General features: G+C 45.7%; 2 protein-coding genes across 3 annotated transcripts in view; one reads left to right on the top strand and one right to left on the bottom strand.

The window, feature by feature from the left end:
• Positions 1-4,068: 4,068 nt before the first annotated feature.
• NADK2 (NAD kinase 2, mitochondrial) overlaps positions 4,069-13,627 on the top strand; it is a gene marked incomplete at its 5' end in the record, with an annotated part of 34,124 nt that continues 24,565 nt past the window's right edge. For both annotated transcript variants that reach the window (XM_081089408.1, XM_081089407.1), the window contains 4 exons: positions 4,069-4,374; positions 9,963-10,051; positions 10,898-10,986; positions 11,822-11,903. In XM_081089408.1, coding sequence (XP_080945534.1) covers positions 4,069-4,374; positions 9,963-10,051; positions 10,898-10,986; positions 11,822-11,903 — 566 coding nt within the window. The remainder of the gene's footprint in view (positions 4,375-9,962; positions 10,052-10,897; positions 10,987-11,821; positions 11,904-13,627) is intronic.
• SKP2 (S-phase kinase associated protein 2) overlaps positions 11,770-13,627 on the bottom strand; it is a 52,623-nt gene continuing 50,765 nt past the window's right edge. Inside the window, exon 11 of the mRNA XM_081089410.1 lies at positions 11,770-12,160. The gene's annotated coding sequence lies outside the window, so the exon portion shown is untranslated. The remainder of the gene's footprint in view (positions 12,161-13,627) is intronic.

Below are 13,627 nucleotides of genomic sequence, written 5' to 3'. Positions count from 1 at the left end.
AAGACTTGGTGTGTAGTTTTCAAGAATTAGAAGTTTACCAGGACTTCTTAATTTTTGCCAATTTAGTGGACATAAAAGGCTATTTTACTATTACCTTAATTTGTATTTTTCTAATTTCTAATAAGGTTCAGTATCTTTCAGATATTTATTTCCTGCTTGTGTTTCTTCCAAGAAATTCCTGATCATAATCTTTGCAAAGCATATCATTTTCTCCTTTTGGTGGCTTCCCAGCCTATATGGGATAAGAGCCAAATTTCTAAGCATGGATGTAATACTTTTGATGTCTTTCTCCCTGTCTACCTCTCTAGCCTCCCCTCCCACTGTTTCTGTCTCCTTCTCTAGGGACTCAGAGCTGGTGTTTCATTGCTCCGTACCTTTGTGGAATTTCTTCCTCACCCTTGCTCATTCTCGCGAATACTAACCCATTCTTTAAGGCTTGGCTCATGACATTTCCAGAAAGCTTTCCCTAACTCCTCTTAGGCTGAGTTAAAACCTTCCAGATTCTTGTAGAATTCTGTGTGTAAACTTTGTGCCCCTTGCGGGTGCGGGAGAGTGAGATACCTTTTACTTAACATTTTATTTACCCTAGTAGGGTGCCTGGCCCATAGCAGCGACCGAATATAATTTGCTCTCCACTGACATGTGTTGTATGCGTAAGTCTCAACAGAAAGTTAGAAAAAGGGATCTGAAGCACATGAGGCAGTCTGGGCTAAAGATGCTGGTAGTAGCTAAAGTCATGTAAGGGGAAAGGGGCTACTATTTGCCAAGTGTATACTTTATAATGGGCACATGTTTAGGCATTTGTACATATATTTACAACTTTACAAGGTAGCTAATATCCTATATGATAAAAGCCTAATATGCGAAGTGTCTGGTCATCTGTTCAACCAATCAAAGCATAATATGCTAATGATATGCTAAAGCCGCTCACTCGCTACAACATGCACTGACCACTAGGGGGCAGACAGTTGACTGGTCGACCAGTTGCTATGACATGCACTGACCACCAGGGGGCAGATGCTCCAACCAGTAGGTTAGCTTGCTGCTAGGGTCCGACAGCTTGGGACTGAGACAGACCAGACATGCCCTGGAGCCTTCCCATGGTCCCTCCCTGGCTAGCCAACTTCCTGCATCCCTCCCCAGTCCCAATCCTACACCAGTGGGGTCCCTTGGCCTGGCCTGCACCCTCTCGCAATCCAGGACCCCTCGGGATGTCAGAGAGCTGGTTTCAGCCCGATCCCACAAGCCAGGCCAAGAGACCCACTGGTGCATGAATTCGTGCACTGGAACTCTAGTATTGTATAAATGAAAAAGTAGAATAAGAAAGGTTACAGAACTAGTCCCAGGTTGACAAAGCTAATAAATGGTGAAGCTGGGGTTTGAACCAAGGTCTTTAAATCCAAAGTCCAAGCTCTTTTCATTACACAATACTGGATGAACTCATGCAGAAGAGTGGAGAGAGAGAGAGAATGGAAGGGAAGGGAAGGGAGGGAAGGGAAAAGAAGGGAAGGGAAGGGAAGAATAGATCCTGAAGACAAACTTAGGAAGAACCCAAAAGGGGACAGAGCGATGGGAGGAACACCATTAGAGACTGGTTTGCTGGAAGCCAAAGTAAAAAATCTCAAGAGTAAATGATAAGCATTTCAAATGTTGCATAAAGGCCAAGTCATTTAAGGGCTGGGAAAAATATCAAGATGTTATAGATATGAGCATGTTTAAATAATGAAGAGGAAAATCCAGTAGAGTGAGAATTTGAGAAGGCAGGGGGGCTGGGGTCCAAAGATACCAGAGAACAAAGGGCTACTCTAACTGAGAAGATGTCAATGTGGGTAAGTTTGTATGTGAAAATGGGGAGATCCAAAAATTTGAGATCTTATCTGTGAAACGGGAAGGAAAGAGGTCTGAAATTTCACATATAACAAGACCAAACTCAAAGACTTTGATCCCAAACTGGTTTTCTGGATTCATTTTTCAGTCAAGTGGATCAATGACACGCCACACTACATCTAAACTTCAAACCGGTGTTATGTGACTTCTTCCTTTTCTTCTTGCCTAATATCTAAGGGGTTACAAAGTGATAGAACAGCAAAAATTAGCAAGGACCTTGAGGATGTTCAAGTTATAACATTCCACAAGATATTTAAAGCTATGCTCAAGTTTCTTCTATAGGTCACCATTAGCAGCTGCTGTAAGGCAAAGTTCCTGGCCAGAAGGGATCAGCGACTACTGAAAGCAGACATCTGTCTGACTCCCTGGTGTATTTCCCAGCTTAATATACGACCTGCCACACAGCAGGGACTCGGTAAATATTCAGCGAACCCGCGAATGAATGTTGGTGGTAGGTGCTAGGTTGGTGGTAGCTGCTAGCAGCTAGGTGAGAAGTAAGGGTCGCAGATTCAGAACCACGTTGGGCTTGACAGAACCTTGGCATCACTGCAGTCCAGCTCCCTCATTTACAGGCGAGGAACCTGGAGCCAGGAAAGATGAAGTAACTTGCCCAAAGTCCAAAAGCCAGCTACTGATAGTGCTAGGACTGCGGAGGATCAAAGAGGGCGCCAGAGCAAGTGGACCTAAGCAGCAGGATGGATAAACACGAGGGTGTGCACTGCCATTGCGTCTCCTCTTATAACAGGAGCATTTTCCTCCATTTCCATAACTACTTCCCCAGCCCCGGTCCACGTGCAACTGTTGCCAACAGCACCCATTTCTCCCTCCTCCCCCTTGCCCTCCGATGTGCTCAACATTCCAACGCCAGATCAACAGTCATCAAACATTGCTTCCAGGACCCACCGTCCAGGTAAAAGCCTTCAAAGGCTACCCCTACCTATACATAGAATAAAGTCCAAATTGCTAACATTCTTAACCCTTTGGTCTCGTCCTACTTTTCCAACCTTATCTGGAAAGTCTGCACTTGGCCAGGCTCCTCTCCCCACTAACTTTCCCAAAGGCTGCCCACCTCTTTCTTCCGCTGAGCTAAGTTTTTTGTTGGGTGGTCAGCAGGGACTGCGACAGGGCCCTGTGCTGAGATGGGCTCCGCGCTCAGCTTACTGCTCTCTTTCAGTGCTGAACCAATTCTAAGAAAGGGGCTTTGCATTTTCCGTGTGCACCAGGCCCTGCAAATTATGCAGCTGGTCCTGGGAAGGTCTCCTCAGCCCCTACACCAGCCTTGTAAGTATCAGCCATGCAACAAGTGTTGGTTGAATGAATAATAAAAAAAAGGGTCTAGTCCTATGAGGAATAATGAACAGATCTACATTTATGTGATTAAAAATTTTTTTAATTGATTTTAGAGAGAGGAAGGGAGACGGTGAGAAACATCCACAGGCTGCTTCCTGCACACACCCTACTGGGGTTCGAACCCGCAACCTGAACCTGTGCCCTGGCCAGGTATCCAACCGTGCCTTTTGGTGCATGGGGCCGAGCTCACTCCACTGAGCACAGCGGGCCAGGGCGGTGGCCTCGTCTCCCGTGCAGTTAGGAAAAGGGGCAGACCCGCTGCAAGACGCCCCCCACAGGCCTTCCCAGCAGCCCCTCAAACACCAGCCCGCAGCCACGGCGGGCGGCGTGGCCTCCGACCGGTTCCAGCTGGATTCTTCAGGGCAGCTCCAACGCCAAATGGAATCCCAGCCCTGCCCCCGGCCGCCGCCAATCCCCGCAGCTCCTCGGGCGCAGCGCGTCCCGATTGGCCGAGCGAGTTGGCAGGGGGCTGATTGGCGGAGAGAGCGGGCTCGGGCGGGAGCGCGCCCGCAGGAAAGGGGTGGGGCGAGAAGCTGGCCCGCAGGCGGCTAGGCGGCGTCTGCGCAGGCGCGGGTGGAAACGCCACCACCCACAAACACAGCCCACCACGCCGAGGCCCGCGGCTCGTCCCGCCCACCTTTCCCGCGCGTGGGCTCTGCCCCTTCCAATCGCCCGCTGGCCCCGCCCCCTCAACGTCCGGGCGCGTCCCCCTCCCGGCGCGGGCCGCGCAGGGCCCCGCACTTAACCTCTGGCCGCCCGGCGCCCAGTGAGAGGCCGGGGCGGCGCGGGCGCAGGCGGGAGCGCGGGCCTGCACCCTCCGCCGGGCGGACGATGACTTGCTACCGGGGCTTCCTGCTGGGCAGCTGTCGTCGCGTCGCGGGCGGCCGGGCGGCGGCGCTGCGGGTTCCGGGCGCGGGAGGCCCCGGCGCGCGGCCGCGGCTCGGCGGCGACGGGGGGGCCCGGCGGCGCCTGGGGCAGGGGCAGGGGCAGGCGCGCGAGCTGGCGGGCTGTGGCCGGCGCCCCGACGGCGGCTTCCGGCCGTCCCGGGTGGTGGTGGTGGCCAAGACCACCCGCTACGAGTTCGAGCAGCAGCGCTACCGCTATGCGGAGCTCTCGGAGGAGGACCTCAAGCAGCTGGTGGGTCCCGGGGCGAGACCCCCTCCCGGGCGCCCCAGGCGCTGCGCCCGCCCTGCTCGCGGCCCCACTCCCTCTGGCCTCGCTCCGAGGTCCCCCCTTGCCTCTGGGGGGCGGGGGAGGGAGAGAGAGGGGCTGGGGGGGGGGTCACTGTTCGTGCAGAGACCCCGGGGCGGAGCGGGGCGTCCCCTGGAAGCCTGGGGTGGGGGCCGGGGGCTCCCCAGTGGAGGGCTTTGGGGCTCATTTGGACGCTCCCCCCCTTCACTGGGAGTAGAGCAGCAGCCCCCGAGGAGGTCTGGCTTGGGGCTGGCGTCCGGGCGCTCTGCAGAGAGCTCCCCAGCCTTCCCCCGCCCCCCGAGAAAGCGGGGTCCGGGCCGCTGCGAGGGGCAGGCGCCGCGGACACACCCCCTGGGACTCGGCGGGGCCGTGCGGGCGCTCCCGGGCCGTCTGGGGGAGCCTCTTCCTCGCGGCGCGGGGCGGTCCGGCCCGGTTCCGGCCGTTTGTTTTGAAAGCACACGTGGCTTTGGTGCTGGGAAGAGCACGGGAGGAAACCTGACTTTGAATATATGTTACTGAGTGGTAAGGTCGAGGCAGAGGGCGGGCCGACCCGGCGGTTCTGTGCGGAAGAGCCCGGTCCATCACACAGCGGCGCGGGGTGCCGGTGTTGATTCATATTCGTGCAGGGCATGTGGGTCCGCCCGAGGAAGCGGCCCTGAAGACTCGCACTCCCCTTTGCAACTCGTGCTCCCATCGCCCGTTTTAGGGTCAGGGGAATGAGGGTGCTCCCGGGAGCAGTTGGTCTGCAGAAATCTCCTTTGCAGATCTCTTAACCATGGACCCTGCAAGGAGAGGCTTTGGGAATTGATCGCCTATGACCCTCATCGTGTACAATTCTGTGCGCGGGCAGGCAGCCCGTTCCGAACGCCTGGCTTGTCATCTTCAGCAAACCTTTTGGTGATGTTTTGTGGGAGGTGTCCAGGTAAAATTGTGAATTCTCTTTGCTGAAGCACTGAATCTGTGTTCAGCGTTAAAGTTCTTGACGCTTCGAACAGCTCGTTGAAGAGGGGCCCTGCGTTCATGGGTCGGAGGAGTGCCGGGTGCAGATTTGGTTTCTCTCCTCTCCTAAGTGGTCGAATAGAAAACAGTTGCAATTAACAGAACACAGTAGCAATGGATAGAAACAGTTGCCTCCGTTAAAAGAGGCAGTCGGCAAGCCGGTGGAGCAGGGGTTGGAGTAAAGTTTGTGCTGGGGTGTGAAATGGGGGGGCGGGTGAGGCAGGGAACAGGATCAGAAGCAGGTGTTTCTGTTTCGGGACAAGGCTATGTCCCATGGGCGGCACTCCTGATTTCACGAGATCTACTTTTTAGAAATGTGAAATGCCACGCACCCATAAGCACTAGTACGCTCTTCATACAACTTTATGGAAACCTCCCACGCCCATTTCAAATAGTACACTCGATTGGGATGCTCAGAGTGCGGGGTTTGTGAGGGTTAGGAGGTTGGAGTCCTTAGGCCCAGGTAGTGTGGTTAACTTGCTTCCTCTGAGCCTTTTTAACTTATCTGGGACCCATGGGCGGAAACAATACTCTCTGTGTAGTGCTGGCAGTTCTCAGCGTGCTTTTACCTAATTCAGCATGAGAGATACCAGGGTTGGACTATAGCCTCCAAGACCCCAGACAGACTGGCATGTTGAAACGGGTTAGCTTTTTCACGGCCTCGAGAAAATGGGTGGCATCCCAATTAGATTAATTATTGGACCTCTGAACTGGATTGCCACTCATCAAAACTTTTTAAATGTAGGCAAATCAGTAAAAGCCAACCGCCTAGTGTCCCTGCACAGTATCTGAAGAGAAATCTCTACTAGGTAAATATTTGTCGATCACTGGGTAATGCTGTTTGGGGTAAGAAAACTTTGAAGTAAAACTTGTGGACTATAGAACACAGTTTTGAAATAGTTGTTTTTATTTCAGTGGAGTGTTATTGGGTTAGTTTTCTCATTTCTACTAAGGCCAGAGATCAGGAATAGGCCGAAGAATACTAGTCGGGGTGAAGTTGTTTGACAGTTTGATTCTGGATTAGGAATGGAAAGATGATTAATATTTTTTGCTGTTTTGTTGGGGGTAAAAGATACTGAGGTAGACAAATCATGTGAATTGGGTGTAAAGGAGAGTAGCCACGTGCTTAGGTGTGTGTTGGGCACCATGGTTGCTGTCTGTAGTGTCATGGTAACCTGGAGTTTGTATCAGAGGCTTCTCTATGGTGGTGGTTGTGTTGCAAATAGATCTGTTAGGCTGCTTAGGTTACCTGTAAGAATGCAAAGGGAAGATGAGGGTGGAATACCGGTACAAGTTTATGTCCTGGAGCCTCGTGGTTTTCTAACTTTGTAGAAACATAAGCAACTAGAGGAAATACTTTTTAGTCAATAAAGCATGTACAAAATAGGTTTACATCCTTCAAATGTCATCAGTTACTCTTTCATATTGGTTACATTGCTTAATTTTTAAGTCTTGCTTTTCCCGTCCCCTGACTTGGCGGTTCTCAACCTGTGGATCGCGACCATCGGAAAACACATATAGCATATCAGATATTTACATTACGATTCATAACAGTAGCAAAATTACAGTTATGAAGTAGCAACGAAAATAATTGTATGGTTGGGGGTCACCACAACACGAGGAACTGTGTTAAAGGGTCGTGACATTAGGAAGGTTGAGAACCACTGCCCTAACTGATGAATGACACTGATGAATGACTTCCTGTGAGTTGAGGATTTCTAGTCAAGGATTTTCTCTCTACTGGCTCATGACCTTGCAAGGTTTAATTAAGCTATTGTTACAATTTATATCATGAAATGTAACATGTTGGCAAATGTGGAACTTTTAGTAACAGAATCCAAAAGTCTCACAAATTAGACCTTTAGATGAATCAAAGCTGATTGGAAAAGTTTTTGACATCATAAACATGTCTTATTGGTCAAAAAAGAAGGTGTTATTGAAAACTATTTTGATCTATACCAAATAAGAAATGAGCAGTTTCCACTCTCCTCTCCCCCAACTGCAGGTGTTAACAGTCTCAGATGCAACCCCCTTTAGTGGTTCTCATTTATAGTATTAAGATATATTTTCCAAATGGGATAGAATAATTGCATTTAGCAGCCCCTCTATTATAGGATTAAACTGCCCCTAGATACTGCCTTGTTAATAGCTTTGGGACACGTAGTGCCTTGGATTGTGTTTGTCTTACTCTGTTTCCTGAGAACAGTGGTGTGGCCTGGGTTGTAATTCTTGGGCACATAATACTTTTGCCACGTGGTGTGCAATGAGTACAGTGTATGCAGTATGTGTATTTGTCAAAATAAAGAACGTGATCTGGAGTACTGCCCGAGCCTCCTAACGGAAACCTCACTCCTCTCAATCTTCCAGACACAGGCACCGGCGTGGTCTATCTAACGGGAACATCTGGCCACTTCATGCTCTGCTTAGAACGCCTCCAAAGCTCCCCATAACCTGTGGAGTCAGCTAGGGGCTTTGTTAAAATGAAGATGCCTGGACCTCAGTCTCCCCACCCCTCTCGGATTCTGATTGACTTGGTGGAGACCTCCCAGACTGCCTTTCTGAACCAAACCCTTAAAGCTGCTGACTCAGCATTTTAAAAACTCGCTCTTGCCCTAGCCAGTTTGACTCAGTGGTTAGAGCGTTGGCCTGTGGACTGAAAGGTACCAGGTTAGATTCCGGCCAAGGGCACATGCCGGGGTTGCAGGCTTGATCCCCAGTAGGGGCCATGCAGAAGGCAGCCAATCAATGATTCTCTCTCATCATTGATGTTTCTATCTCTTCCTCCCTCTCCCTTCCTCTCTTAAATCAATAAAGAAATATATTTAAAAAAAACAAACCCAAAAAACATGCTCTCCAGGTTTGCAAGTGATCCTGGGATCACACTGAGAAACTGCTATGGATGAGCCTTCGTTATCTGTAGTGCCCAACAAGTCCCTTCACGAAGTGGCTCCTGTCTGCCTGTTGAACTTCATTTCTGATTAATCCTTGTCTTATGTGTGCTTCCAGAAATAATCTATACACACAAATCAACACAGTGAAACATTCTTTTTCTTTGTCTCGTCTCTTTGCTCAGTGATAACACGTTTAAGCTAGTCTGCACCTGTTCTTTTCATTGAAGAGAGAGAGAGATGTGAGTGATAAACTTTGATTGGCTGCGTCTCCTAGATACCCCCACCCAGGGATCAAACCCGCAATCTAGCTATGTGCCCTGACCTGGAATCGAACCCACAACCTTTTGGGGTGACACTCCAACCAGCTGAGTCACCCAGCCAAGGCTATTTTAAAACTCTTAACTCAGTACTTTTAACAAAAGATTGGGAAGTTAGGTATTAAAATATAATTAATACAAATCATCCTAGAGTAATAAGATTATATTGAATTAAGATTTTTTTTATATATGCATCTTCCATGTTGTATCATTTTGTAACCTTTTACAAAAGTAAAAAACATTAAAAGTCTATCTAAATTGGTTTTACTTTATAATCTGTAAGTAATGATTTAAAACAAAAATATATTTAAAATTGCATTTTAGACAGGTACTTAAAACTGATTTTGTATCATAAAGAGGCAAGGTATAAGGGAATTTGGATAAGGAAAGAAAATAATAATGCTTTTTTTGTTGTTAATCCTCACTTGAGGATGTGTTTCTCCACTGATTTTTTTTTTATTTTTAGAGAGAGTGGAAGGGAGGGAGAGAGAGAGATAAACATCAATGTGAGAGAGACACATCTATTGGCTGCCTCCCACATGTGCCCCGACCTGGCCTGGGAGGGAGCTTGTAACCCAGGTATGTGCCTTTGACTGGAATCGAACCTGCGACCCTTCAGTTCTTGGACCGACACTCCAGTCACTGAGTGAAACCGGCCATGACTAACAGGCTTTTAATTCTAGCGGATAAATTTCCTTCCTGATTAAATGGACGTTTATTGAGGATATTTCTAAACTTCTAACATTTTACTTAATGGATTATTTAGAAGACAGGCTTTAAAAGGACAGTATTAAATGGTAAGATAGTAGCATTATAAAATGTCACTCCAATGGACTGGGAGAGAGAGTTCTTGAAAGATACATGTCTTTATATCTAAAAGTTATCTGTTCTGAGAGCTAACCAGCCTTTGTTTGGATTAAGGTAAATACCAGAGTTCATAAATCTAAATACAAGCGAGCTGCAAATCCAAATGGAAGAAAGTCAACTGCCTGATAAAATATTAGTTCATCCTTGATCTTCAATTAGCCATATGCAATATATTATAAACCCATTTAAAAAATAAACACTCAAACTGTAAAACAGGCAAATGATGAGATCCAATTGACTAGATGATTCAGGAAACTTAATGATGTATATGGTATTAAAATAAAATTGTGATTTTTCTGAAATCAGACTTCCTAGTTCAGTTTAGACTTAAGCTTCACAGGTAGTCATTAAAATGTGCCTTCAAATAAAAACTGCATTTTGTTTTCTATAGGGCTTTTTAAAGAAATGTAATATGTACTTTATATCATGTAATAAGAACACTTGTTTTATTTTTATGTAGCTTGCATTGAAAGGCTCTAGCTACAGTGGACTGCTTGAACGACATCATATTCACACCAAAAATGTAGAGCATATTCTAGATAGTTTACGGTAAGTCTGTGATTGGATTTTGGGCGGACTTTTATATTCAGGAATTCCAATTTTCTCTACCTAGCAACTAATCATTAGATTTTAAAATAAAGATGTCCATTATAAAATCACTTTCAGAAAATTATATTGTGGTTAATGGATCTGATATTGTAGTATTTCTAAGGAAATTTTTATTATACTCTGAAAATTTCCCAGTTTTTCAGTTATTATTTGGTCTGCCCAAGAAGTGCCTTTTCTACAAAGGGTTAATTGTACATAGGCTTCAACTGTATGTGTAATGTTGTTGTTTTTTGTTGGTTTGTTTTTTTCCCGTTATTTTTTTTTTATGTATGTGTAATGTTTTGTTTCTTAAAATACTGGGTTGGTTATTTGGGTATTCATTGTAATCTTTGAATGCCTAAGAATCATCATTATAGAAACCTGTTAATTTGGGGTAAATCTAGTTAGTTGATGTGTATACAGGGGAATCAATGTAAGAACATGCAAATTAGAAAGTAGTCACTATTTCAGGGTCTGGCACTCAAATGAATATATATTGGATTTAAAATAATGGCTGTTCAGTTTTATAATTTAAAAATTGTCTTTCATTTGTCAGTAGCTATAAAAGATGTTTTTAAAGAGATTGGGATAGTCATTAACTTTCAGTTTATTCATATGCTTCATGACTTATAGTTAATTGGCTGTTGCAATTAAAAGAAAATGAAGCTAACCTTACAAAGCTAATCATAAATTTGTTTGTAAAACAGAATAGTTTATTTTACATCTTCATTGTAATAATCTGCCTCAGAAAACATCCTTGTGATGCTATTAGTGGAGCTTTTATATAACCTTCACTTTTTACCTTAGGAACGAGGGAATTGAGGTCCGTCTAGTAAAGAGGAGAGAATATGATGAAGAAACTGTTCGATGGGCAGATGCCGTCATAGCTGCAGGAGGTAATAGCTTTACAGATAAAGCTGGGGGATGCGAAGATGCCCCTTAGGACGCCTGCTTCCCAGTAGCAGTGGTTGAAGCCTGCCATAAGATAAGGTGGTGGGTTTTTAGGATCTGTTTACATAGCATGTCCCTTTTTTAGGGAATGATGTTACTTTGAGGTTCCATGCATATATTTCTGTGTCTATTCAAGGTGTGTATTTAACTTCAAGTATGATTCAGAGGATTAGTGGTTAGTTATGCCAATTTTGAAAAAAAATTAAAGTTGTTTAAGAGTTTAATGAGATTAGATAAATTCCATCCCTCTCTGGCCCCAATATACATACACTCCCCCCCCCCCCCCCCCCGAGCTTTATTATTAAGGTAGTGAACATTATTTCTAAAGCTTTAAGTTGACAGCATTTGTTGGAGAGAAAATTCTGAAATTGGACACTTGGTTGGACATATTCTCATTAAAATAATTTGTGAACTTGGACTGATGTTATGAGAGAAAAAAAGAGAATCAGCTAATAGAAGTGATAAGATTAGAGCAGGGTTCCCAGTTAGGGAGTCATCTAGTGGGTGAAGGCCAGGGCTACTGCTAGCCATCCTTACAATGACAGGACAGCTCCCCACCACAAAGAATTACCTGGGTTAAGACGTCAGTCCTGCCACTGTTGAGAAATCCTAAGTGAGAGTGGAGAGACTATGCAAAGGGACGATGGGTAGAGAGGAGGAGGAATAGACTGTGACAGTCAGCAGGATGGGATGGCGGCGGTGATTGTTGAAAGTACTGGAGTTCAAATGACGTTAGAAACCAGTTTTATAACAAGTTTGGGTCTGTCTTCTGGCCTGTAGGTGATGGCACAATGCTTCTGGCAGCAAGTAAAGTGTTGGACAGACTTAAGCCAGTGATTGGAGTGAACACTGATCCAGAACGGTAAGGAAAAACATGTTGTTTGGTTCTTTTTTTTTTTAGTGTAATACACAAGAACACTGATGCTTTCTTTGTGTAGTATCTGTGTGTGATAAATCTTAACATTTGGAAGCTCCTCGTAATTGTCTGTACCTGGTCACATTGCTGGGTGTGCTGCTGCAAGGAGTGATGAGTTAATGTTCCATCTTCTGTCCTTTCTAATGGTTCTCAGCGACAATCCTGGTTATGCGTCCACTGATTTTTCTGGTGACTTCATTGACCTGGTGAAGAGACCAAATCCGGTTATAATTTTTTTCCTTCTTTCCTCAGCTTCGCTGACATTCACCCTCATTCTGTTCCAGCTGCCCACAGCCGTGATCACACCTGAGCTTTATGATCATCTAGAATTTTCCCGTCTCTCAAGTCTGCCTTTGCCTTTTACCGAGTTGATCCTCTCTATTTCCTTCATTTAATTCTCCCTTATGCACTTTCTTGACAAATTTCTTAATTATTTTGTATTGTTATCGTTCTACTTAATCCAAATCAGTTTGTTATCCTCTCTATTCCTGTATCACCACTGTTGAGACCATCCGGGAAAAAAAATCATAGACACTGGCCTTGGTGGCCCAAATTTACTTTCCATTTGTAGTTTCTAGCACTTAGAACTGTACTCTCAGTTGTTCGATTAACTTCCTTTTTGGCCCAAGTCCTCTCTCTTCCCCATTCCCTGTGGCAGCTCCTTCAAGAGTGGCTCTTCAACTCCGTGTCCTCCCTGCTCTCCTTCAGCACACCCTGCTCCTCTCTCACAAAGGAAATGGAAGTCACTGGATTAGAACTTCAGCTTTTCTCATGCTTAAAGAAAATCTTGATCTGTTCCCTTTTTTCCTCTCTCCCCTCACACATGATTTCCTTTTAGGCTAAACACTTAAGACTCCCATCTTTCAAGACATTTTCATCAATTCTTTACCCTGTGTCACGCTCTTGTTATTTCCCTTTCCTTTCCTCTATCCCAAAGCTGCGTATCTCCGCTTTCTCACTTCACAGCTATTTTCTAAACCTTGGCAGTCTTCTCCGGATTCACCCCCAACCAGTTCATTGGTGTTGCCTTTGCCTCATAAAGTGATGATACCCTGGTTACCAAACCCACTGGACACTTAGCTCTTGTTTGACTTGATTTCTGGGAAGTTTTTGGTGCTAACTGCCCCCTTTTTGCACCTGTGCGTGTTTGGCATTATGATGCCCCTTTCTTTCTACCTCTATGGCTACTTCTTTTCACCATCTCTTGATGGATCTTATTTTTTGGTCACTGCTTATATACTGGTGTTTTCACATATTATCCTCTGGGCTATACTGTCTCTAGAATAACGGATTAATATCTATGGTTTTAACTTAGATCCTGGTGACTCGAAAATTCTTATATCCAACATTGACTGTTTCCATTCTTACTCTTATTTATATTTCTCCTCCCCACTGCAGCCAGAGTCATCATTTTATGAAAGTTTGATGCTATTTTGTGACTTCTCTGCTCAGAATCTTATGGTGATTGCCATTAACTCAGAATAAAATCTAATTACTTACTATACTGGGGTGACCAACTCATCCTGTCTTGTCAGGGACTGTTTGTAAAGGCTGTTCTTAAGTGCAGATGTAATGCCTGAGCATCTGCTAACACCATGGGTGGAGGCTCACATGTGGAGGCCTTTTGCTAGTGAGGAGCTGTTTTGGTATGTGAGGTAGCAGGACCTGAG

This window comes from Myotis nattereri (genome assembly GCF_964212035.1).
Source record: "Myotis nattereri genome assembly, chromosome: 4".
NCBI classification, from domain to species: Eukaryota; Metazoa; Chordata; class Mammalia; order Chiroptera; family Vespertilionidae; genus Myotis; species Myotis nattereri.
Note: the sequence above shows the minus strand (reverse complement) of the source record. Positions and strands in the feature narration are given on the sequence as shown.